Source organism: Aptenodytes forsteri, unplaced genomic scaffold (assembly GCF_000699145.1).
Source record: "Aptenodytes forsteri isolate BGI_AS27 unplaced genomic scaffold, ASM69914v1 Scaffold66, whole genome shotgun sequence".
NCBI classification, from domain to species: domain Eukaryota; kingdom Metazoa; phylum Chordata; class Aves; order Sphenisciformes; family Spheniscidae; genus Aptenodytes; species Aptenodytes forsteri.
In genome coordinates, this window is record NW_008795131.1 from 5,031,686 (window position 1) to 5,059,293 (window position 27,608).

A 27,608-nucleotide genomic window follows, 5' to 3' on the forward strand; every position below is an offset into this window, starting at 1 on the left:
ACAAATGGAGATTTACACAGAAGTGATACATGTATTGCTGAAAGCAATTGCACAATGTGTATTAAAAAAAGTAAGCGTGCAGGACAGGGTGCAAGAGTTAGAGAATAGCTCTTTTACAATCTGGATGCTGTTCAGTTAAAGTTTATGTCCATAAAACTCTAATAAAATGCTTAAAGGAAACATATTTAGCACACTGTTTACTTGCTACAGAACACAACCTTCTTTAGAAAATATGGAACATCATTACCAAGCCAGGCAGTCGGTTTCAAAATTTTCATGTGCAAATGCCCTGCTCTTTATTGTATTTACTTACAACACGTTAGATTATTAACGTCCTTTAAAAAACAGTTGTGAATCATGTGCATGCAGCTAAATGCCTTAACAGAAAATTTTGCTTTTATTTAAATACTGTCTTCTGGATCAATCTCAGTGTCTCAAATTTTAAACTCAATATTGAAAACTACTGTTACTCTAGAAGTCGCAACACTGATGAAACTTATTGCCACCAAATCGATTTAAGGTATATGGGTCTATTACCTTGCTAAGAATTCGGATTATTTGTTTTATTTGTCCATGAGACACACGTTTACTTATACAGCCAAAGACAACAAGTGCTCTTGGCTGCAGGGATGGGTTATATTGGAATGCAAACCTGTGAAGAAACAGAGTACAGTATATTAAACAAACATACAACAAATAGGCTGTATAACGAGAAGTTGAAAATTCTAAATATACTACACAGGCAGGCAGGGATTATATTTCGAGATCTACAACATACTTTTGAGCTAGTTCAGTCCACTGGTCCAGCCACTTGCATGTTGGAATATCCCTCATACAAGCCTAAAAAGAATTATATTGTTTGAATACATGTAACATTAAGAGAAAGTCTTTTTAAAATTCAGAATGTGCAGGTTTTTTAGTTCTCAGAACTCAGCCACTTAACTATTTATTACCACATCATGGGAGGTACATCTCACTACACCGCTTGCCTGTAGAAAGTGTAAGCAGTGCCATTTTCCCTTGTGGATAATTTGTTTTGTTTTGAACCACATACCTCCATGATCTCCAACAAAGCTTCAGTAACAGTTTCCAACGAAGTCAGTGCGAAAGTCTCCCTTTCATAGGAACCAGGTGAAAACGACCTGTCTCGATAGCTGGATCGGAACGCTATGACCGCGGCTGATTTCACTTTGCTGATTCCAAACAGCAAATAAAATTTGGGCAGAGAGAACTCCGTCAAGCTCAGCCTTAAAACTTGCTTGGTCTCCTCTGTTGAAAAATTTTTACATATTAAATTTAAACCACTGAAATCCAACCCGTATTTTCAACACTTAGGCTCACCCTCCCATGAATACAAAAGTAGATAATCATCCTGTATGTCACTTTGCACATTCCAATACTGTTTTCTTTGCTACTCCTCCCAGAGTATGCCACAAGAACTGTGGTCTGTTGCCTACACTGTTGAAACCAGTCACCAGGAAGATGCATTCTAAAAACAGGTAGAAAGAAACTTGTTTAAAGATGTGGTTCTGTGAGACTTCTCCTCACATTGGTTCAGAAAATGGAAACCTGGAGAGTTCCTGCTTTGAAATACCAACAGTACTGAAGTTCAAACTGCAATCAAATTCTGCTTTTGGCTCTGGCACTAAAAATGAAGAAAGCCACTTAAATCAGAAGAAAATGACGGCCCTGCTACTAGCACTGAGTATTTTTACAATTCTGAACTTTCATTTCATTTCAGTGTACTTCAAATTCATTGTTTAAACAGGAAGGCTTGCCCTTCTCTCTGTGCATCAAAGCTTTTCTTTATACATATATATATGTGTGTGTCTGTGCATATTCACACATTCACTCTGTCGATATATATAGATATAAAATGAGCTTTCAGATACTTAAAAAAAGACAAGATTACATAAACTTTTAATTTTTTTCTGCACAAAATCTAGCATGGTTTTATACTGTACTTCTGTGGTAAGAAGTGACAGCTACATATTTGCTAATACCAATTATTTTAGGACTGCTAAAATAAAGCAGTATGCAAATACACCTGTTTTAACAGTAGAGTTTCACAATTCCCTTATGTAATTGATATTTTTGTTACCACATTATGCAACCATTCAGAAGATGCACATCAGCCAGTTTTAGCACAGACGTATTTTCTCCTTTCTCTGCATTACAGGAACTTACTGGTACTTTCTTCTCTTTTTCTAAAACCCGTTATACAAACAATTTACATTATGCACCTGCTCTAAACCAGATAGTCATTTTTTAATTCCATACTCATCTGTTGTAGATCATATCCTCATTCTGGTTTGTACACAAGCTGAATTACAACATGGTATTTTCACACTCTCAGAATAGTTTAAAGAGAGAAAGACAACTCAAATTTCTTAAACAAGCTAAAGAACGATCAGCTTAATAGAAAATCTGAAAAAAACTTACCACTAAAATGAAGCTGTGAACAAGTGCAAAGAGAATGAATGATGTTGATGACGAGACCATGAGTGGAAGCTCTGAGAGAAAGGGGACCAGTGGCCACCAATAAAGTAACTACATGAAAGAGGTAGGGGAGATGTGCTGCCACATCCAGAGAATTGTTAAAGGAGAGCATCAGCATGTAACGTGCTAGAATAGCAATATCATCCCACATCAGGTGCTGTTCCAGTGTAGGAGTTGGAGACAGACAAGTCTTGTCAATTATTTTACACATCCTTCCAATCACCTGAAAAGAGAGCAACCATTTTGTTTTACTCAAATGAAGAGCACAGCTCAAAGTTTCATTAAAAACCATTACAATTTAACATTGGAATTATTCTATGGCGTGGAACCTATTTTATCATGTTTTTTGCATTATTGCCCGTACCGAGTTATCAGAAAGCATCTCAGTGTCATATTATTATATAAGTTGAAATTATTATATAAAAGGAACTTAAGGCAAAGAAGGAACTCACTTTGCTTGAAACCAGTTTTACATTTCCAGAAGCAAGCGCTACAGCTGTGTCTGCCATAACCTCAGCTTTTATAGACCCTAAGCCCCCTGTGGCACTCGTTTTGATGAAACTGTCCAGCACTACATCAAGGAGATCTGTTATCTGTTAGACGAAAAAAAAATTCTTTTTTATCAGTCAGATTAACTTTATTTTTCCACAGTAAACCACCTTTTAAATAAGCAATCATTCATTTTTTTTAGTTGAAGATGCATAACTACCATAAATTGAAGCATCAGTTTTACTAATTCGTTATCCTTTTGGAAAAAAGTCTAATGTAAATATTAGAAGTATAAAGATTAATTCCATCAGGCTTTACTCCAGATCAAAGTGCTTCAGAACTGTGGAGAAACTATAATTTAGTTTGTATTATTTTTATTTCTTTTTCCATTTTAAAGTATAACTATTCATAAAATGCTGAACCTAGTAAGAAGAAACTAGATTTGAAGTGGGGGGAAAAAACATACTTCCAAGAAAATAAGCAAGATCTCGTCTGTCAAAGATTTTGCTTAGAGCACTAGCCATGCATGAATACAGCTACAAGTAAAACAAGTTTCTTCTCACGTTAAAAAAAAAAAAAAAAGACATTTCATATATGCAGGCAAGAATAAAATCTGTCCAAGTGTACAGAGAACTCTTAAATATAACATGCAGGCTAAGATTAATGTTATTTCAGTATTGGTTCAAATTCAGCTCTCATTATATTATGAAAATTGGCTGAAATTCTGGGTCAACTAAGTCAATGATAAAATTTCCACTGACTGCTGTGGAATATTTAATCTTTTTATTTTGTGTTCTCCATATTTACCTGTTAACAGACTTTCATACGGCACATAACAGTCATATTGCTCTCAATGTGATTTAAGCTTTCAAAATACATTGTTTTAGGTTTTGGTTTTTTTGCCAATTGGACCAAGCAAGAAAATGCACTCATGCATCCATCTGACAGTTCTCCCACATTCTCCAAGAGCAGCTTTGTGATGCTGGGCTGCATCAGTTTGGATGACAGTTAAAAAAAATAAAAATAGTATGACAATGAGGAAGTTGATACAAAGCTTGTGAGCAAGCCTGGTCACGGCAAGTAAAGCTGGTCTCGTTTGTCTAGACACCTCCTTCATGAATGGCATATATGACGTCAGCTTTATTGTTTTCATCTTCTTCACTTTGCGGGGAGGATGAGGACAGAATTTGGCTAAGTGTTAAGCTCATGATCAACAGGAGGATTGATATTCTATTGATTGTAATCAAAATGCATCTGTTTCAAAAGTGCAAACAGAAAAAAAAAAGCAGCATTCTTTCAATGCCACGTGCCTAACACACCTCTGAATGCTCGTACTTTGTTCTTTCCATTCAGTACCCGTACATTCAGGGGTTTTGATGAATTAATTTCTACTAATTGAAATAATTACTACTAATACCAAAGACACTTATTTTTCAATTCACAGTGGGGCCAGGAACACATTCCTAGAAGCCAGAGTTCATTAGTGATTTTATGAAGTATTTTATAGAATGGAAACTTCAGAAGAACTTGCACACTACTCTCCATACAGCTAATGAACTTAGGTCATGTCGAGATCCATTTTATTTTTCTGCATTAACATTTAAGTGGTTAAAAACTCTATAATCTGCTTATAAACAAATTGCAATAAATTATGCAGATTTGTACCTGTCCAAGACTTCCCCATATCTTAGCTTGAATGGAAGGATACATCTGTTTTTCATTTATTGTCATTGTTATAAGCTTATCAAGAATAGCAGTGACTCGCTGGCGCTTAGCATCATCATTGTGTTTACAGAATCGGACCAGATTGGACAGCCAGGGAGTCATATACTCCAGACAAAGATGTTTCAGTTCAATACCTGAAATAAAAATTCACCTTGTAACACAGAATCAGCACTGGTCTCTATTTATAATAATTATTTGTGAACACTTTTCCTTTCAGTTTTATTGTTGAAAATAATTACTATCAGAGCTGAGCAAATAATACTGGGCAAACAGACAAGCTTCAAAAAGAAACATACTCTAATAATGACATCCAAGAAACATCTGTAGGAATCTGGCAAGGAGATGTTGACATTTTAATATCTTATTAAGAGATGTGACATAAAGACGTGTACATTCAGTATTAGGCGGGACTACTTAAGACAATTGCTTTTTCATCTTGAGAATCTATTTATTCTCAACAGCTTCCAACAGTAAAGTCAGAGCTGTATTATGCCTGGAAAAAAAGCATGACAAAAGTAGTGCAACAGAACCAGTTTTACAATTGAGAGATATAATCAATCTGAAAAGATTAATTTTGATATGACTGAAGAACCCTGTAACTCTTCTGTGTATGTATATTCTAGAGTTCAAACCTTCACTATCATGGACTCAAATTTTGATTTTTGTTCTGCAATATTCTCTACTTCTAGTGAAGTAGATAGAAATCTATCCAAAGTACTCACTGTACAAAACTATCAACAGTGATATGAAACAAATAATTTGTGTTGTGATCTCTCTGAATGAACGTAATCATCTAAATGAATGAGATGTTAAAACAAGTTTTACTAGACATTAATTTCAAAGTTTAAAAAGGCAGTTGCCTTTTTTTTTTTTAAATCTACTTCATGAGAAAGGAAAGGGCACATTCAAATGTGAAAAGTAATGTTTTTGCTCCAACAGATGCCATTCCAGTTTGTGAAACTGCCTGGTTTCAGAGTATTGCATAACTTGATTGTTAAGAAACAGAGATAAATGGATCATCTTGAAAACAGCTGAAACAGCTCTAAGAAGCATTTGCAATTTAAACTTATTATGACTTAGCAAGATGAGGAAGCTTAATTGACTAAGCTAGACAGTTACCAACTTAAATCTGTTCAAATTCATGGTTAGCATTAAGGAATACTAGTGTTACTTACTAGATTTGCTAAATCCAGAAATACACTCTTCCAAGAACTCTAAGGTAAGGTGTGGTTCGTTAGCTGCAAGAGTCTTACTAATAGATACAATAAATAGTGTGTTGTTGGCAGGAATACACAGACCTGAAGTTTCCAGTAACTGGCCCTCAATCTTTAAATTAAAGGTACAGGTTAAGGCACATAGAAGATTATAGGCAGCAGACCTGTAACAAAGCAAGCAACGTGACTTGTAATAGTTTTCTTGTACATTTTAAAATATACACATTACACCAAGGCATCACAGTAGTAGTACTGACATTTTAAAAATTAAATCAATACTGCTATAGAAGAGATTACATTTAAATCCTGAACTTTCTCCTTGCACCAGTTAAGATTCAGACAACAATATTTGCCTTGGAGAAATGAAAGAAATTACTCCTCCACTTGCTTTAAACAATTTCGGATGAGGTTAGAGAGTATGCTTGAAGGACTTTGTACCGGATTTCTCAGAAAGGCCTTTGGTGCCAGGAAATTCTAAATATTTCCAGGTGCACCTGAGCTGCTGGGAGAGAGACTGCCAAGGGCCCCAGAGGTTGCCATTGAGCCAGTACTGACAAGACCCAAGAGCCTGCTCTAAGAGGTACAGCTCCCACGTTATTAAACAGGAAGTTCAACACCATGAAAATCAAATGTATCTAATAAACATATATTGCAAAGCATAAGTATTTCTCTTTATAAAGAGAAATTAAGCTTCCTATATGCCTTCAGTTACCCTGACAGTATGTATGCCTTTCTTCACCTATAGAAAACCCAATCTTTCTTTATATTAAAAAGTACATTTTATTGAGTAGTGGTGAAACAAAAATTGTTTTGTTCAAGAGAGATTTGTTAACACTAAGAAAACCTTGGAAAGAATTCACATTTTTGACCAAAGTTGATATTAATTTAAGAGATCTGTACCGCAAACTGGGGTCCGAGCTTCCCAGGTTGAGCAGTGCTATGTTCAGTAGTGTTCCAGGGACATCCTTAGGACGAATTTTAGTATGCTGTGGGATGGAGTCTGGTTGTGACAGCTCCCACCGTGTCCGTATATGAATGATGGACCTAACGATGGCTTCACACTCCTGATGCATGAAGGTGAGTGGTGTGCCTTGATTGGCAATGGTTAAGGTAAACTGGTTCTCATCAACAAGACATATTTCCTCAATTTCAGAGGCATAGTATATATCATTTAAAAACACTGTTTGTCCCAGGACTCTTGTTCGTTCCGCTGACGTCACCTGCACAGCTGTCGACCCAACCTTAGAAAGAGAACAGAAAAATGGTTCAGTGCCTATTGTTAACAATACAGAGAGAGAAAAGTCTGACACTTCTAATTTTATAAATGTATGAAATTTTATACTTCCTAAAGAGGCATATTAATAAGTTGTGATTTCTCCTCAAGACAGGAGAGGAGAATTAAGAGACAGTAACATCATATTCAAAACCTTACAAAAATACAACAATTCACTAGGAACAGCATTAAAAGGACTTACTTTAATAGAAACTTTGGTGTCTTTATGAGCCAGTTTGAGAGCATTGTGAAACACTTTCAAGTCCTCCTCCAAAGCCAAGGTAGCTGCTGGGAGTTTCTGCTGGTCATGTTCGATGTGCTCTGCCAGTTTCCCTGGAGAGTCTATGAAAATAAGCCTTTTGCTTCCTTTCAAACCTGTCAAGAGCCTTTCATGGTATTTGGTGTATTCTCTGACCCACGAGTTACAGTTATAAATAAAAACTGCTGAGACATTTTCATAAGCAAAGCCCGGAAAAACTACAAACCATTTAGAAAGAAAGTCTGTTTTAAAGCGATTACTGGGGCCAGCGTGTGTGAGGTCCACTACAATTTCATATGGCTTTGCATAGTATGGCTTCAGAGTTAGCAGTACGTGGTATATCAATAAATCTCCGTTGATCTGACCGGTCTTGAATCTGTAAGAAAACAAGACAGACATTGTTGGGTTTGCTTTTTAGATCCACGCTACAAACATCTGAGTGGTCTATTACACATACTACTACTAAACTAAACCAGACCGATCTTTCACGTAGTTCTAAAAATACCATCAATCCAAAGCAATGACGCTGGACTGGCAGCTACAGCCTCAAGTTACTATTCTGTCATGGCTCAGACTCCAACCAAGTTTAGTGCCCAGTACGATGAAGCTTGACTTGCGATTTAACTCAACTTCATTTTGAAGTGCCATGCAACCTACCACAGCCAAGCAACCTCCAGACAGGCAGGAGGTTTATTCAGCTGAAAGGAAAAACAAAATCCATGCTGGAGAGCAACAGTGCATCAATTGGATCAAAACTGGATTACATGAAAAGAGCTCAGAGTTTCTTTAAAAATAAAAGTGTAACTGTCTCAAACTAACTCTTTAACCTCTCTAGAGATTCAAATTATATCTACTTTTATATGTGGAAAAATACATTTATTTCAGAAGTCATAATTAAGACTAATTAAGCATCCACATACCAACTTTTTCAAAGGGTCTCAAACTCATGTCATTTGCTATACACTGCAGCGTACTCTAACGCTTGGTGGGGTGTTTCTAAGAATGGTCAGTCCTCTGAGTAGTACAGATTTGTCTACAAAATAACTCTTTCCAGAAAAACACTCAGATAACATATAAATATTAAGAACCTTTTGTTCTCGTTTAATCATTCTCTGAATTTTATGAGACTGGACAGCGCAACTACCTAAACCAAGTCCCCAGAGTTAGCATAGCAGACAAAATTCTACTAGGAAGAATTAATTAAAAAAATTAAACTCAACAGTAGCTCGTGAACACCTAAGGTACTTTCAAATACCTATCAATGTTTCAAACTAGCATTAACTCAACTCATTCAAGGCAAGTCAACAGGCTACGGAAAGAGCTAATAAATACTGTAAGCACGTACATAGTTTTGAGTGTACTGGGACACTGCTTTTGATAACATTTGAGGTAAACTGCCTGAGAGTAGGATAACTGAGGAGATAAATTTCATGAACATAGAATATTTGTCTGCCGAAGATACTTTTTTTCCCCCCGTGTTACTTCCTGTTGTTCTGAGAGCTAATTTGGGCAAGTCGGTGTTTTTCCCCCTCTAACATGTCATGGTATAGTTGTTACAAAAAGGAAGTGTGTCATCTCTGTGGTTTTAGTTCTCCACTTAGAGTAAACGACGTATAATTTCAGTTACAGATTTGCTTAAAAAATACCAGCATTGTCTAAATCTACATGCTTTACGTTAATGGTCGTTTGCATCCTAAGAGTAAATATATGCACAAAGAAATTTTATTGTTAGAGGACTAAGTATCTGAAACACCTACATCTTGGCAAGGTAAGTACACATTTTCCTTCTCCTGTTCTAAGTTCCACTTCAAAGTTTATTAGATTTTGTAGAAAATTATATGCAAAAGTATTTTTAAAGAAGTTCAAATAACTCAAAAAGTCATCTGTAAAAATATTATCTCCAACTGAATTAAGGAAGCTGATATAACTGTATTTTTAGTAATGTTAAAGGTTATTCATAATCAGACTCCAAAGAATTAACAGTGACAGTTGCTACTCAGCTCTGTTGTTCCTACGCACTGCAGATCTTACTGTGTACTGATAGAAGACCCTATCAATACCTAGGCACAAAGGGTTGAACTAAAAAGAAAAAAAACAGCTCTTTAATGATCAGTTCCTTTGCTCTCATGATTTTAAGTGAAGCCCTTAACAACATCAGTTTGTTTATTTTTAAGAAAAGCACATCTGGTCCAGAACACTACAATTAACACTGGACTTACTGTATTCTTGGAGGGAGTAGGCAGAGAGTTGCAACTCTTGGACAGTAACATTAAATGTTGGAGTATATGTGTACCGGCAAATGCATCTCAGTTCTGCATGTCATGCAGAAACTTTGTGTGAAATGTTGTTTTGTTTCCAAAAAAAGGCTTTGCTGGTTTTGCTTTTTTCCTTTTTAAAGTATGCTACAAGGCATCCTCCAGGCAACTTTTACCATATAAAGGTAAAAATTCTACCTGAGCTGTAATTGATTACTAAGATGGTTTCTAGTTCAAACTTAACAATAAGGATTCATCTCATTGGAGTAAAATTTTATGTTATGGGTGAACTGCAAAGTAAAAGATACATATATCTTCAGCTGCTCCTTGGTCATGTAAGGAGTGACACCCATAGTTTATTCCCTGTTTACATACCAGGTATATCATTTCCTTCATTTTCCTGGAGGACTTCAGCAATACGAAGGACTGCCATTTGGATTTTGCAAGATAGGCAAGTTCACCCCTCTGATTTTTGGGAGTGAATATATTAAGTTCTTTGGTAGGCATGCTAACTTTTGACTATGATAAAAGTAAACATTGTCTGGAATATTTCAAAATTACCTAACTTTACAAACATACAGATACATTTTGCTACCTTTAAAGTAATAGCTTCAAGAACAAATGTATTTATAAAAATAGCACTGTTACTTTTGGTCATTCTCTACAGTATTTATGTTTGAACCACATGTTGTCTGTAACATTCAAAGGAAACATTTTGTTCTGTTAATAGAGACAGGTGAAAGAGAAACACTGGATTGGATAATAAGCATTAAAGTCTGAACTTGTCTCACATATACAAACTGGACGAAGCAACAGCAGTGAAGTGGTTCACTGCTTGTCTGATTTGTCACTATTATTTTGAGGTTATTATCTTAGTATCAGACTGACCTAAAGATCAATTTTCTGCCCTCCAGACAAATTCAACAGGTACAAATTTGAATACTACACAAATGTGAAACAGAACATACTAATGGTAATATCATTTGCATAATAATCTCAGGCGTTTTAAAGAAAATGTCACAATCTGTAGCATGTGTGAGAAAAATTTGTGAGAAGTTCATTTGTGATAAATAGCCTTTTGTACAATACAGCAGAAAAATTAGCAAACAAAAATTTTCCTAGGCATTTATGAAATACTCCAGATAGCTGTGCTAAGAAACATAAACAATTAAAACAAGCTACTGCTGTCACTTACAGAAACATTTTAAAGTTTTTCACTTGACCGTCTTTACAAGCATGGTTACATTTCCCACATTCAGGGGAATACAAGAAAGTAAGAAGTAGTAATCTGTAAACTTTACATGGGTTTCTCCTTTCACTGTGTAAAAGCAGAAGTGATGAACCTAAAGTTGTAATATGTCCGGCTTTGAAGAGGAGGAACTACCAAAGAGGAGGAACTACCACAGAGGTCTGCCTCTACATCACTGAGTAGTTAGTAGGAAACACTTTCCTTTCTCTCTTTGCTCCATGTTCTTTTTTAATCTTCATATTTTTTCTATAAACCTCAAACTGTCAGAAGTTCGAGACAACCTATTCTTTCAGAATTCCAAGTACTTGAACTCTTCCTCCTACATCCAGTAAAAATGAGGTCGTTACATTATTTTTTTCATCAAAAAGGCTGCTGCCTACTATTCCCTGAGAAGTCCAATTCAAACCTCTAAGAACTAGCATTTGCTAAACTAATACCATGATTTGTACTTTTGCAGGTGACTAAATAGGAAGATGAAGACAAAGAGACATAGCAAATCACACTTCGCCTTCCCTGTCGTGATAATCTTTTCTTTATGTTTGCAAACAAGCGCAAACCATACCGATTATCCTAGGGTTATAAATGAAACCTGGAATACTATCAGCCAAAACCTAAGTGGAAGCCAGAACATAACAGAAGCCAATACGAATTCTCCTCTAAGCATCAATTTCAACAGCAAAACGACTACTTTTGCAATGCAGACAAGTACCCTGCAATCCTTATCTTCAACAATGGCCCAAAATTCAACATCTTCCCCTGCCAGAAGTGCTGTTTCTGCCACTGGAGGACCTAGGAATACCAGCAAACCCAAGAGTACAATGACAAAAGAAACATGTGAAGACAATAAGTCTCTTATACTGATTTGCTTCATTATAATAGCAGTACTTGTGCTTATCTGCACCTTCTTATTTCTGTCGACAGTCGTAATAGCAAACAAAATGTCGTATCTCAAAAAAACTAGGCAAGGAAAACGTAGGCCCAGGAGCAATGGTGATATTCTGGCGACTAACAGTTTATGGCCAACTGCAGCAGGAACATGGCAGAGGATGCCTAAGGAGACAACTGGAACTGACTTGATAATGCAAGACTTAATATCAGGGAGAGATGCTGCGATCCAAAGGAAAATCGAAGATGAAACTACTGAGAAACTCACTAAGGAAACAGATAATGAACAGGAAAACAAAGATCCATCAAAGTCACACAAACCCATTTTAACAAATTTTGTAGTTGAGATTTAATTCATACTCAGGTAAAAACTCATCTTTTGCCTTTTTTACATCATTGATATAAGGCAGAAACTTAGCTTTCAAGTAGCAACATGAATTTTAACACAGGAAAGCTATATTCAGATTTTAGGGTTTTTCCTTTTATGATAGTGGGAATGCTGTAGCAACTTGTAGATCTAGAAGGGAATAGGATTGTGTTAAATAGCTTTCTATAAATAGTGTCAAGACCCGTTTTACTCCTTTGACCAGAAATCATGGTGATAGGAGCTGAACAGGATAAAACAAAAGGACAGAAGTTTGCCCTTTCTCAAAGATCATTAGGGGAAAAAAAAAGGAAAGGACTGTTATATACCATACCATAAGGTGCTACACAGGTATAACCAAGTTGCTTTTTTAAGAAAACCGTAATTCAGTCACAACTTTGATGCAATTACTGAATCAGGAACTAGTCCCTCTCAAAATGCCCTTTGAGGTTTTTCCATTAAGAACTTCTTAAACCAGCTTAATTGCTTTTGAACCAGCTTGAGATTTGAATCATATTTATTGTGTTTCAATCTTGCGTATGAATATATGAAGTTTGTATTATATGTTAGAATATGAGAACTGTTTCAATTTGTTATCTCAAATAAACTAGCAACACCAGCTTTTAAATAACTTGACTTATGTGATACTATTTCTCTAAGTCAAAATATTTAAAAAAAATATTACACAAGGCATTTTGGAATATTATATTCCTATAACATTTGCTGAAGGTCAGTAAAGGTTTCTCTGATGACTAGCTGTCATTTCTTGCATCACAGAAACACACTCCACTTTGTCCTAATACAACCAATAAGAACATGCCAAAAATTTCTTCAAAACCACCACAACTTTCAGTTTCTTTATCCTCATAGAGACCCGATTTTCCCATATTTCTGGAGAGACGTCTGTGTCTGGTCTCACTACAGCAGAGCTTTGTTATTTTAAGGAAACATGAGAAGCTTTTCACAGGCTACTTCTTGGGTTAAAGAAGATCTGTTGCACCATGGTTACAAGTGCTAAAACTGCATAATGACAAAGCTCTAAACATCCTGTGCATCTGTAATAAACATTTTTTACACAAGAGATGGTTGTATGAGTTTGAAAGAATCAGGATGTAAGACTGAATCATCAATTCACCTTCCATTACATCACCCATAAACTTATCTGAAAGGGCAGGTAAAGAAGCAACAGAGAAGCAAGAGGACAGCATCATGGAAGCCAAGAGAGAGCAAGAACTCAAAAAAAAAAAGTGCAACTGCCTGTGTCAAAGGTGGTTTGTGTAGTAAGAAAGATAAAAAGTTAGAAAGATTTTGCAAGCTTGGCCCAGAACTGGGAGTCATTAGAAAGTAAGTTCACTGGAGATGGAAAAAAAATCCCAAACCCAACTATGTGGCATATTCCAATGACTGCCATAAACCACATATTCAGACCTTAGAGCTCAAAGGGAGGAGGCGCAACACAACACACAAGTAGAATGGGAGGACAGGGGATTATGTCAAGCATTTCTAAAACATGAGGAGAAAGACCAGAAGAATAAGGGCAAACTGTGACAGATTGGTGATGACAACCTAGTACTTAGAGGAGATGAACTGAGAACATCTCACATTGGTGACAGAAAGAGAGCTAAAGGGCAGGGTTGGGGGATGCTGCATTGCAGTTACCTCCTCCTTCCCCAAAATGACCATGAGCACATGAGGCAACAGCAGAGGCTGTGCAAGTACTAAAAAAAGAATCTGAGATAGCAAACGTGGGAATCTAACCTGGTGTAAAACTGCTCACAGCTAGGAAGGTGACAGAACTAAAACAGGAGAATGAATCTGGAAGAGTTAGCCAGCCTACATACAGGAACACAGTAAGCTGTTAGTAGGCAGCGGATTAAAGGGGTAAAACCAGCAGCGTCATGAAAAAAGCAGGCAAAAAAGGAAAGAATCACGATCATATCAGCAGAAGAAAAAAGAGGAAGGAGAAAGAACTATCAATGAGGTGGGAACTGTGGCAAAAGATAGGTGGAGAGGGTTTAAGAGAATGGGGATGAGATGAAGGAATCAAACAAGAAACTGAGTTATAATGTGAGTATGGGATCAGGATTTGTGTTTGCTGCAGGAGTAGGGAGAGTCTGAAAAAGAGAACTAGTGCAATCAGAAGAGAGGCACAACAGAAAAAGCAGGAGGAGATGAAGAAGCTGCAGAAGGATATGGCAGTAGCTACTTGGCACTGGCAGAATATGCTTGCAAAATGCCGCGAGGACGTATTCGTGCAGGTTTCTTTTTGCCAGGCAGCCTTTCTAGGCAAAAATGCTCAAGGAGACAAAAGAAAGTAGTTTGGGTTTCACTAAATGGTATGGACAAAGACAGACAGTGGGAAAACAGCTGCTCAGAGAGCACAGCCCCCCATTAATGATGGCAGCAGGGACCAAAGTTGTCCAGACGCAAAAATAACATGGAGAGTAGGGGGCAGGAGCAGGGTGAAATCTGTAATTATGTGCCTTTTAATGCAACTACACAAATGAAGATGGGTAAGCAAGCCAGCATCCTGTGATGAGACAGCTTTCTGTGACTCACAGTAATGAACCTAAGCTTGCTTTTCCACTAATAGTCATGACAGCACACCAAACCCATTCCCCGAAATTAAATCAGTAAGATTCAAATCCAGTCCAAACTTGGATAATTTTTGACTCACACAGAAGTAACTATAAGTATTTTCAACAGAGACAGGCAAACAAGTATTAATGAATTTCTACATAACGGGCACATACCAGACAAAAGCCACAAACATTTAAATACTTGAGTTTTATAAAAAAAAAAAAGAGCTGAAAAGTTTGCTTGTAAAGCATGCAAACTCTGAGATAAGGCTCTTAGTAAGCTCCCTACTCTTGACACTTCCTGCAGCAAGTGTTGGTAAACTTCCTCTTTAGCTGCAGAAACCTACTTCAACATGAAACGAGCCATTTTAAGCTGCTTGAGTTTCAGCACACAGTCTGTCTTCCTAAGGCTTCAAACCAAAAAGTAAGACGATGCTTGCTTGATAGAAGATCAATGTGCAGGTAAGAATCAACTTCAACATGGAAAGGCTTAGTATTTGTATTATTTGGTTTGAAATGGAACTGCACTGTGTACAGCACTGCATATGTTCTGACTTCAGGGTGTATTCAAAGCTCATTGAATGTCTGTATCTTAAAAGTATGAGGGTTTCAAACACGTTGTTTGACATTGTTACCATGAACTATCATGAACTCTACATCTAAGTATTATTTGACTATATTTTGAAAAGAGGGGAGCAGAAGAAAATTAAATGAAATAATTTTTACCTGTTATAAACCTTACAGAGTTTAGATCATATGTTCTAAAGAAGCATTAATTTACTACTCATAGGTGTTAACACTGTTGCATCTGAAATTTAATTTTGCATATTTGTAAACCCACAAAGACTTATGCCTATTAATTTCCCAGGAACAGCATCACATGACTAGCATTATACTAACTAATAAAGTAGTTCAAATTGCATGGAAGTAGCTTCAGCTATAAAACCGCTATGTAGTGGATGTATTTTATGATTTGTTTCATTCGAGACATACAGAGACCTGAACTCTAAACAGTATGGGGGGGCGGGGGGGTGGGATCTGTTTCATGCCAACAACCAACAATTTAACATTAACACAATCTCCTTCATTACACAAGTTCCACATGCAGGAATTTATTTACAAAAACAGTTTAGCATTAGAATGCTGTTCCATTACAGCATCAGTATTTGGAAACTTTTTAAAAATTATTATGCTCTACCCTTAACTGCTGAAGAGAGGCAAAGAACAGGAAATAAAAGTTTAAGAGAACTGTAAAGAGTCTTTTACTTAGGTCTTGGCTTATATCCATTGAAACAAGACAATTTTCTTTACTCGTGACAATCCTGTTTGTCGATACTGCTGCGAATGTTTCATATTTTGTGCCAGGTCCACAACCATTCACATGATTGATAAATGTTATTTTGAAACACTCAGACTTCTCTGCTGATGCCTTTTTCTGATAAGGTGAAAAAAGATAATAATAACCAAGACATTCTCTTCAAAGTCACTTAATTAGAATGATCAATAATGTTGAAAATCTGCCTGTTGTTTGTAAAGTCAGCAACAAACCTGCTGATTATGCAAATGGAAACAGACATGAAATTTTAAACATAGAGTCTAATATTATTTTCTCTACTATAGTATTAATAAAATTGTCTGGTGTCAGTAAAGTGTAACAATACAACAAATGCAGTTTTTGAGTTAATATGTTCCATTTCATTCCTGCTATAGGAGAGGACATATTTAAAAATGTCCTGCAGGAAAATGGCCAGCAGCCAAGTAATACTGTTTCTCTTCTATGGAGAAATCTGGAAATCGCTTTCTACAGTAACACCTCAAAACGTTTCCATGAATAAAAGAAATGCATACACCAGTATCAGGAGTCCAATAGAAGACAAAGCTCCTCTGTATCAATTGCAAGCAACTGGACCCAGTTTACACAAATCTAGAAGAGCACTGACTGTGACGACACCACCTCAGTTCCCCAAAGCATACGCAGAACCTAGCGATGGAAGCTGGATAGCAGCACTGATAATTGGCATCATTTTGGTTAGTATGATAATGGCTATTATTATTATTATTATTGTGTGGAAATGCTGCAAGAGGCCAGTTCTAGTTGATTCAAATTGGGCAGGTCGTTCTCCATATGCAGATGGAGACACACCAGATGTCTTCATGGACTCTGACCAGGCTACCAAACATTCACCAGTTTTATTGATGTTGCCTTGGAAACTGAAACAAGACACAAACTTACAGAATGATCCCATTGCATCAGAGAAACCATCCCACTGCACCACCAGTAATGAAAACAGCCAATTGCCTCCACCAGTAGAAGAATGCTCTGTAGCCAGCATTTCAGCTTCCAACATGGATGCATCTCCAGCTCCCACCTCAGAAGCAGCAAGCTGTGCACATGACTCCTGTCCTCACCCAGCAGCTTTACCCGAATCCCCAGATTTGCCACCTCCACCTGACTGGCTCAGGGAACCAACTGAGGATCACAGTTCAGATCTCAGCAAGTACCCAGAATTTCACTCAGAAACAGAGGAACAATTGCCCCCACCAACCAAGTTACTTATTCAAGAGATTCATGAACCACTTCCCCAACTGCCAGAGCCAGAACACCCTTTGCAGGCTGCCAAAATTTATTTCCAGCATACTTCACATTTTTCTTAAATGAAGTATTCTTCAAATAACTGAAAAAAAGGAGAAGTTGACACAGGCAAGAACAGTGAGACCACAGCACGGGCACTTCCCCAGCGTTTCTTAACTTCAGCTTTCACAAAATGGAACAACCTGCTTCTGCCTGAAGCAAATCATTTCAAAATACAATACAGATTGTGCCCACTAGTTATCTGTAGCTAGTGATTTCAGATTTTGGAGACTACAGAAAACAGAGTATGCATAGCTTTGTGTGCCAGAATACACATATATGTAACATACACTTAGACATGGAGCTTTCAAGAAAAAGTACAGCTTTAGAGATACACAGAGCTTCTAAAAATTGTTTGTTCTACTAGGCTGTATAAGCGAATGCAATGAATTCAAGTTAATTTTAATAAAGCTTTCTAATTCAAAGACGTTTTGGTCACTTAAAGCACAACTGAGTATTTGCTTAGACACAAAGCTTCGAATTCAAAACAAAGTCTAAATGCCTCGACATGCATACATATCGTCTTTCATACAAAGGCCCATTTTCTGCATGTGACTGGGTAACAGCCTGGCAACAATAGATTACAGGTATCTGAAACAAATCCTCCTGACAGCCATCAGTTGTTCTTTACTAATAGCAATGGGATTTCCTTTAGATCAAATATTGCCAAAAAGTTTACCGGTGTAAAACCTCCAGTCACTTCACACTATTGTTTGGTAAGGCAGAGAACAGTGCGAGTAAACAGTTCATATAGTGGTCACTGAAAAGCTGAAACAGCTCCAAACGCTTGAAGAACAAGTACAAAAGGCTTTCTTTTACCTAGACGCTTTTGGGTTTTATGCATAAAATAGAAACAGTTTGCAGAACACCCACGCAAATGATTAGCAGAAATAGTTGTGCGCATTCACTAATTTCTTCCTCTGAAGTAGTATTTTCAGAATGCACTCATATTATTAATATAAACTTTAAAAATTAATTTAAAGTTGCGTGGATGCCAGATCCCTTTTAACTCAAGGTGACTAAGTGTTTTATAGGTTCTTTTCTGGGCCCTGAGTACAAGCGAAGCTCACCGTCTTGCCTAAAACCATGCATTTTGATACGCTAACTTTTTGGTGGAAAGTAGGAGGGTGGTCTCAGAGGTAAATTAATTGGTTGAGGTTTGTTTGTTTGTTTGTTTGTTTACTAGTACTGAATGTTTAGATTTATCGAAAGCAGCTGCTAGAGGCTGAAGCTAGCTTTCCATGACATCTCTGCAAAATGGCAAAGAGTTTGTAGTTTTGAGTTTGCCTGGGGAGGCAATATATTTGTGGATGTTGCACAGAGCACATGTTTGCACATATTATAACAATAAACTTCAAAATCTTTAAATTACCACTGAAAATTGAAGTCATAAGTTATGCAAATGCAATTCCAGGCTGCTGTGCATACAATGGACATAGGAAAAGATATTTACAATTTTTTCTTACCATTTATATAAGCTGTATGATTGTGTATGCCTAAGAATAGCATTCCAATTACGCAAAGATTTTTTTTAAGGCTTGTTGCACTACAGAATGTTAAAATTAACAGCATTATAAATTATGTCCACTCTCACCATATTGTTTGGAGAAATTCAGATAAGGACTTCCTATAGAAGACTGTAAAATCCTACAAGCTGAGCTATATTATACCTGACGATACAGTGATAGCCTGATCTGAGGAGTAGAAAACTGAACATTTTAAAATTATGGAAAGATATTCTGGCAGCGTAGCTCAAAAAAGCTTAGGACAGGAAGCCTAAATGAACATTAACCTTTATTACAGGAGGAGAGGTTAATCAAAGGTAAAAAAGAACACAACTTAACATGACTTTTTAAATAGGAACATTTAAATGGGATCATAGCTTAAGCTAAAATAGCCTACAGAAATTTCACTTGGTACTGTTTATGCAGGCAATCTTACATGTTATGTTTTGATGCATTAACATAGCATAAAATATAGATATGGAGAAGTTAACCGATTTAAATTATACAAAACAACTATTTTATTGAATATGCTCGCTTTGCAATAAATTTGAGTCAGCACCAACGACAGCTCTGCAGTCCTCCAATGTAGTGCAGATCAGGTGGTTGCAGAGCCCCAGCTAGCAGCAATACGATGCAGCTGAAGAGGCAAGCACAATCCACAGACAGCAACTGTAGCTACTCTCTAGAACAAGACGACCTCTAAGCTTAAATCTTTCACAGAAATGATGTGCTGATATTGCAGAAGAGATTACGGTAAGTTTGTGTTTTTTGTTTTTAATCACAAAAACCTACTACAAAATCAGAGACATAAATAAGAACGAAATTATTAGTTGATGACAGATGCTTGCACCAGAAATTTGCTGCAGTGTCAGAGATTTCTTACTAACATTAATTCAGCTTTCAAACATGTGTTACCAGCTTTGAGAATGTAATTAACACTATAATAAGGAAAAATAATAATGTGCATGTTAGCATGAACATGGAATTTGGGTTTCAAACTAAATTCCTAACAATTTAAGATGTATTTTAACCAATTCTACTTAAGCAAATAGCATGCATGTATGGGGGGGACTGCTACATTGCTGCAGAGATTTGTAAAGCAGATCCAGTTGACAGCCATTTTTTCATCCTGTATAAAAGAACACATTATTCCAAACATAATATAGGCTTGAAATCACTAAAAACAAGAAGCAGACATTGTATAACGTTTGGAAGAGACTTGCATTTTCGGAAGAAAGCCCTCATTTGAGCTTGAGGGGGAAAGGGAGATGAAAAAACAAGTCTCATTCTGCCAGACAACATGACAGTCTATGAAGGGATGCTTTGTAAAGTCTCTCTTGAACAATTCTAAAAAGGACCATGCCACAAAGGGGTTTATTGATATTTTTACTTAATTTCTCCTGCAAGTGGTCATTGCCAGGACAACCCTTATAAGATATAAAATTTATTACATGGATTTAAAGGGTGTCATTTTGGTATATTTATTTCCAGGCAACAATGGAATACCAGATATTGAATACATCTACCTGTCTGCTGGTCCTTCTGTTTTTCATACCCACTGGTTTGGGTATCTGTCCTTCTAACTGTACATGCTCAGGAAATGACAGGAATGTGGACTGTTCAGGCAGAAACTTAACTATACTGCCACATGGACTTCAAGACAACATCACATATTTAAATCTGTCCTTTAACCAGTTCGTAGATCTCGATCATCAGCTAACAAGATTCACCAATTTGAGGACCCTTGATATTTCAAATAATTGGCTCAAGAATGTTCCTGCTCATCTGCCCAAGTCCTTATGGGAATTATATGCCATAAACAACAACATTAAAGTTCTTCAGAAACTTGATACAGCTTACCAGTGGAATCTTAAAGTGCTCGATGTTTCCAGGAATATGGTGGAAAGAGCTGTTCTGATCAACAACACACTGAGCAGTCTCAAGTTTCTCAATCTCAGTAGCAACAAACTTTGGACAGTTCCAACCAATATGCCCTACAACATAGAGACGGTGGATCTATCCAATAATTTCTTGTCCCAGATACTTCCAGGAACACTGGTGAGACTACAACACCTTACAAGCCTCTACCTGCACAACAACAAGTTCACATACATTCCTGACAAAGCTTTTGACCAGCTCTTTCAGCTGCAAGTAGTAACACTATATAACAACCCATGGTCCTGCAGCGATAAACAAAATATCCCGTATTTGCTTAAATGGGTGCAGGGAACAGCTGCCAGTGTTATAGGGGCTCCCTGTGCTAATCAATCTGTGCTTTGGATGAATGCCACAGCAACTTCAGCGGCTCCCACAGCTACAGACTCTAGCCTCATGATTAAAGGAATGAAGGCAGCAGACAAAGCTACTTCTCCAGTAGCTGAACCAACCAAAATGACAAAAATGCATAAACAATTTAAAGCTAAGGAAGCTTCTACCTTGGCAACCGTAAGCCAAACTGTACTGTTTACGAGCACAGACCGACCACTACTCCTCTATCCAGAAGATCTGACAAGTAGGAAGGTTAGTTCTCAAGAAGCAGCAGCCACACACACAATCTACATCAAAGATTCAACCGAGGTGAACTCAAGCCTGACTCCTTCAACAGGATCATCCACTACTCCTATGACTTTAAGCATCACCAGTGGAATGCCAACAAACTACTCCAAAATGCCTCAAAGCACAACTGCTACCTTAAGGAAAGAGGAATCCACTACAAATATTTTGAATACTCACATGCCCTCCAAAGCAAGTATCTGTGAGATGTATTTGGTTTATGTTGTAATGCTTAATGCAGTGGCAATGTTTATTGGCTAAGGGCTTGTATCTTGTGAAAATTATTGAGTTTATTCCTGTGATATATAGCTGGAGTTAAGCATCCAGGTCAAATAATGAATCAAAATACAAGAAATTTGAAGTTCTGACTCTGATCTAAAGAAAATAACAGTTCTTAATTAAGAAGTGCACACTAATGTCTTGATACTAAGCTGCTACTTATTTTAATATGTCTTAATTGAGTAAAACTAACCTATGATTTTGTTTTTAAAAATGTGCTTATTTTGTATTTAAATTTTTAATTTTACTTGCACAGAATAAAACATCAGAATTTTAAGTACTGATTTTATGTATGATTTTGTCATTAAACAACTGGAAAAAAAATAGAAGGCCTGTATCATATCTGCATTGTCTTGCTTGACTTGCCAGTGAGCAATTCTTGTAATATAGCAGCACAGATTCTTTGTAAGTTATGACAACATGCAAAAGGAAGGGAAAAAAATAAAGGAACTAAACCTAGCTGTTTCACTAATCAGAAGTTATTCCTGAGAAAAATCGCTAGCATGTATATCTATGTTTGCTTCATATGTATTAGGATATTTTAAATATGAAGAACAACAGTTTTGAATTTAGGAATTAAATATGACAATGCCATGATGTCTAGGAGGGTGTAAACTGAGAAGGCAACATGGTCCAACTTCAGCATGGGAAAAGTGGTAGGCAAGTTATTTCTCACTCTCCATATTTTAAAAAAAAAAGATAAAAGTAGAAGAAAACACAAGATGTTCAATGCCATGACACTCTCCAACAACAAGGAGTTATCAACACAAATTAATGAAATGGAACTCCTTAACTTTATTTCAAGTGACATCCAAAAATCTGAAATGTTAATGTATTATGCTTAAAAGAATATCACAAATCAGCCTGTATCAAACTACTACTTTCTGATCAGTAAAATGGAGTATCAGCCAATTTCTAATGCAAGTTATGTAACAAATCAATTAAGCAATTAGTTGTCAAGCTGTCATTGAAACAATCCTTGAATCTTGTGACTGAAAAAAAAATTAATTCAGTCCATGGCACTGAACATGCCCAAATCTTTGCTTTATAAGGATGAGCATGAATGTTATTCTCCTTGACATCTGCACCATCAGTGAGCAGAAATAGTTGCACGCATGGTTCTGTCCACTCTAGGAAAATAATTTAAATTATGTGGCAAAGGTACTTGATATACTACAGATGAAGTTTTGCAAACAGCATGAAATGAAAATTGAAGAACAAGTTCATTTAAAAAGTATTATTCACTTAATATTACAAATCTTTATACAATTTTTTCATTCATTTCAGGCCATTTAATTTCCAGTTATTGTAGCATGAAGGTGCTGCAAAACCCAGAAAACCTCACTACTGAGACTGGAGTCCTCTACCTATTTCTCCTAGGTGTCAATGAGGGCTGTAGACCATTTACAACCACTGGTATCAGAGAAATCACAACTTTCCAATTGTGAACAGTATTTCTATAACCAGAAGTGTGTTTTAATTTCTAACAGTAAATGTTACACAATGAATTTGTACAGTTACTTCATTGGCATTTAAGTAAAAATAAAGTTATGTTTGTATTGAACTGAATTAGTGACAGTGCTTCTTTTCAAATAAGCATAGTAATATCACTGAATAGATAATTTTTTTTTATACAAACCCATTTCAAGAAGACGTTTGGCTCAATCTTCATGTCTTACGGGGGAAATTATGGTTAAATCAAATTATATTATTTTGATACTGATGTATCCCTAACTTTGTTTATTAATAAGCTGATGAGATCATTGTAACATAGGGTCTACCCTTCCCCTTCGTACCCTTTAGAACTTGCAAACACCTAAAGCATCTCTCTATGAAATATCATATAGCTACTAGAAAATGGTAGCTCTTTCTCCCTCTCAAAAAAAGACTTATAGGACAGAAAGGACAGAATACTTTAATAGGAGAGAAAACTTAAAAAAAAAAAAACAAACCAAAACCAAAGACTGACATTTCATATACATTTTAGGTAGACAAGAACTAGTTATCCAAGTCAAAGTTTAGACAACCTAGACCATAAGCAATATGTGCATGGTACCTTCAATGGCCAGCAGAAGTGCCTCATTATATAAAGTGGCTACCAGCAGTCTGAAAGAGTTGCCCACTTGCACAAGTTCCATATATTTCCCCCAGGTTAAATAATCTGACATGAACTGATAAATTCCACTAACTAGGATCAGTATTAAAAAAAAAAACGTTACTGCCTGCTGCTCTCTTTGGACAGTCAATGTATTTGCTAAGTACTGACTGACTACAAAACAGTATCAACCTACTTATGTTCAGAACTAGGTATTTCCTAGAATTATTTCATTCATATGGTTTCATCCCACACAGTTTAAAGCAGCTTAGCTTGCAAGGTAGGACAGAGATCACAAAATGAGGTGCTATGACTAAACCGCCTTGAGCTGAGGAAATTACGTGAAAACTACACGTGTCTTTGCTGAACAATTCAATACATGATGCCAAATACTATTGCATGCAAAAAACCTACATGGAATAAACTTTAAATGCTCTGAGAACGTTTCACCCATAATGAGACTATTCAGTGAACAGCAACTCTATAAAAAAATATACTGTTTTCCAGAAGTTGTTTGTCCCCATACTGAATGACTTGCTACCCAGACTTCAAAGTCTTAAGCATGATGATAAAAGCCTGGAAGTGGAAATGGGGTTGTGGTGTTTTCCAAATACATGTACAGACTGGGAAGCTAGGATACAAAAAAAATTGCAGACAGGTATGAAAGTAAGATGGCACTTCCAAGTTCTAGGGCTACGCTCTCTACCCAAACCTTGCCTATGGTAGGTACAACCAAGAGGGCTTCTTAGTCAGACTGCTTTCAATAACGCAGACTGAAATTTAGGTTTCCTTTTATTCTTCTGGAATACAAATGAGTTGATAACGGAGCAGCGAGTAGGCAGGCAAATGTGGGAGTCGTGCACTTGTTGCTTGGCAACAGTGCAGTCAAATTGAAATAAAACTGATAGGCATGGATGTGAACATGACAGCATCGGTTTGTGTTGTTTTAAACATGCTGGTCATTCAGTCCATGATAAATACAAAATAATCTATTCCCAGAGAAATTCTTTTTTCCAAAATAACTATTTAGCATTTCAGGACAACATTCAAAATACCTAAAAAAGGTCTAGCACACCTTGTAATAGCAATATGCTTGCTTTTGAAAGGTTAAAATTGCTGTAGGGATAGCTGCGGTCTGAAGCAGTAACTCAGAGGTTTGTGTTCCTATTAATTAGTTTGGGATCAGCCTTAAAACTTAATGGCAGTACTTCAGGATCAATATTCATTGATTTATTGATCAATTTAGTAACAGTGTAGGGATTAAAAACAGAAGAGCACTGGCTTCAGAAGTCAGGTTGTTGTCCAGGAAACAAAATGTGAAGAAAAATGACAGAAGGAATTAAATTTCACAGCACAAGAAGGATATAAACTGATCCAGATATATCAGTAAAATGACTCAACAATGCCCTAGCAACAAGATCTCAAACTACCAAAAAAAAAAACCCCACACCACCTCAAAAAACCCCCAGTCTGCTGCAAGCCCTCAAACATCCTGGCAGCTCCAATCTAAACAGTCAGTCCACATTTCACACCTTAAAAAATGACATCTGGCTCAGAACCACAAGACAAACACCCCAAATAAGCACCACTTAGCCACATCCCCATTAGTAGAAAAGATGTCAGAGCATCATTCCAGAGCAGAGCCCTACCTGCTAGGTTTGAAAAGGCAGCCTCACACAGAAAAACTGAAGAATTACATAGCTGATGAAGAGAAAGCAAGCAATAAAAAGGGAGGTAAAGGCAAGCAATATTCCACCTAGTAGCAAGGCTTATGTCAAAGTGTAACAATATTTTCATTAAGTATCCTGTACCTGGATAAAATGTACAGAAATCTGCTCCTTACCACCCCTTTATGCAACGCAGGAACGCATATCTGACTTGTACCATGATCACTATGGTTTAGCAGTGATTTTTCATCTTCCTTTGAGGAACCGAGGTTTGTCTTCATTCAAAAATCCGTGGGACAGAGTTTATAAAGCTATTTTATTGAAGACAACTTTTCAGATTGTTAAACTGCCAGGTAACTTGGTCAATGATTAAAACGTCAGAATTTCCATAGAGTTCAATATCACAAAACTAGGGAAATCATCTCCATTCTTGTAAGACTGAAGAACAGTAGATCTGCAAGAGATCAGCGGCCATTCTGGAGCTCATTTGTATTTATAGTCTCTTTTCACCCCAAAAGCACAATTCAACAGCAGACAGTTTGCCAACTTTTGAACCCACCAGCTGGGTGGGGCTCACAGATCATAAAGCAGCATTAGAAAAACACCACGGCAAGCTTTCACAAACACTTGCCTCCAAATATCTTTCAGATGGCCAGTTATGAAAGAGGATTCACTTCCACTACTGTCTGATGTTCAAGCTTTAATTTTAGTCATCCACTCCTTTCTGCTGAATTCAACAATCCTTAAGCATCAGTTACTAAATAAAAGGTCACAGCTACCCATACTACTTTGCCAAGTAAAACAACTTAAAATGCAGAGTTACACACAGAATAGGTATTTTAAAGTTTCATAGTGATGTAAACGGAATTACATACATAGTAGTGAGATACACAGAACTATTCCATTCTAGGAGTTTTATACTGTCTGAACAGCTACTAGTTAATACAAGAAGGTTCAGAAAAATGAAGATGACATAACTTATTTTGGGCAAGTCAGAAGATGAAATATTTGTCTATAATTTTTTTTCTAAAGTTGTGTTATCTCAGTGTGTGATCAGCTACTAGTAAGCTGATAATTAAAAAGTACTTTGTAGTGCTTTCTATTTAATGTTCTCCGTTTTCGGTTTTTATATCTATTGTCTCAACAGGCAAATTCTCTTGTGGACATGTTTCACAGCCAAATTTCAATATACATCCGTAACAGAACAACACTGTGATTACTATAGTTACACTCAGTAGCTACTGACACAATAAACAAGCAGCATCCTCCTTTATTATTCATATACTAGCTTTATTAGGGCCCATTACTGGCTTGTCCAGACTTGGAAAGGTTTACTCTCAAACATCTGTATAGAAACAGTCACCCACTGAGCTGGCATCTTTTTCCAAGGAATATGGCATACCCAAATCACAACCGGTATTTAATGATGCTAATGATCATATACTTTCTCAGCTAAGGAAGCAAGCAGAAAAAGTTGACTGATTTGCAAGTAAAGGCCATAAAGATATCTGTCACAAAATCTCATAGTTCTCATCAATAGCCCTTATGCATAATTATCAAAAGCAGATTCACCTGCACTTGATTAGATATTCTGCAGAATTCAGCCCCATAATGAATAGGTATTATCACTATTCTTTTAGCTTACAGTATGCTTCACTCATGACAAGTGGTAAGTAGTACATATACTTAAAAGTGAATGATACCATAGCTCATGTCAATGTCATTATATATTTTTGTAAACATGTCACCAGCTTCATTCCTGGATTCTTGCATGTGTATAATCAAGTTCCAAGGAGCGGTTAACCAATTCCCCAGCCTCTCTGCCAGTATCAGTGTTTGATTGTGTGAGAATTATATATTTCCTAACTATATGTAGTCCCAAGAAATATTGGTAGGTATTTCACACAGATACTATATGTTAACTTTAACCTATCTCATCCTCAGTAAACAAGAAAGAATTTTGAGCAACTACTTCAGGCTTAAGCTCTCTTCCGCCTCCTTTTCAGGTACTGTGCTGCACAGAATTTGACATGCACACCACACAGTGCTGAAGGGACAGGATTATTATGTATCGATAATACCTCTC

General features: G+C 36.7%; 4 protein-coding genes across 5 annotated transcripts in view; 3 read left to right on the forward strand and 1 right to left on the reverse strand.

Moving 5' to 3' along the window:
• The window catches only part of NF1 (neurofibromin 1), a 96,427-nt gene that overhangs the window by 22,842 nt on the left and 45,977 nt on the right, over positions 1-27,608 (reverse strand). For both annotated transcript variants that reach the window (XM_019471807.1, XM_019471805.1), the window contains 9 exons: positions 7,403-7,835; positions 6,828-7,168; positions 5,889-6,091; positions 4,654-4,847; positions 2,952-3,092; positions 2,443-2,722; positions 1,055-1,269; positions 779-840; positions 538-652 (listed from right to left, as the gene is read on the reverse strand). In XM_019471807.1, coding sequence (XP_019327352.1) covers positions 538-652; positions 779-840; positions 1,055-1,269; positions 2,443-2,722; positions 2,952-3,092; positions 4,654-4,847; positions 5,889-6,091; positions 6,828-7,168; positions 7,403-7,835 — 1,984 coding nt within the window. The remainder of the gene's footprint in view (positions 1-537; positions 653-778; positions 841-1,054; positions 1,270-2,442; positions 2,723-2,951; positions 3,093-4,653; positions 4,848-5,888; positions 6,092-6,827; positions 7,169-7,402; positions 7,836-27,608) is intronic.
• EVI2A (ecotropic viral integration site 2A) lies at positions 11,437-12,822 on the forward strand. Its single transcript, XM_009278259.2, has one exon. The coding sequence runs from the start codon at positions 11,437-11,439 to the stop codon at positions 12,199-12,201; it is 765 nt and encodes a 254-aa protein (XP_009276534.1). The 3' UTR covers positions 12,202-12,822.
• EVI2B (ecotropic viral integration site 2B) lies at positions 15,133-17,823 on the forward strand. Its single transcript, XM_009278258.2, has 2 exons — positions 15,133-15,253; positions 16,502-17,823. Exon 2 carries the CDS (start codon positions 16,520-16,522, stop codon positions 17,444-17,446), a length of 927 nt encoding a protein of 308 aa, XP_009276533.1. The 5' UTR covers positions 15,133-15,253; positions 16,502-16,519; the 3' UTR covers positions 17,447-17,823.
• OMG (oligodendrocyte myelin glycoprotein) lies at positions 20,426-21,742 on the forward strand. The gene has a single exon (XM_009278257.1). It carries the CDS (start codon positions 20,426-20,428, stop codon positions 21,740-21,742), a length of 1,317 nt encoding a protein of 438 aa, XP_009276532.1.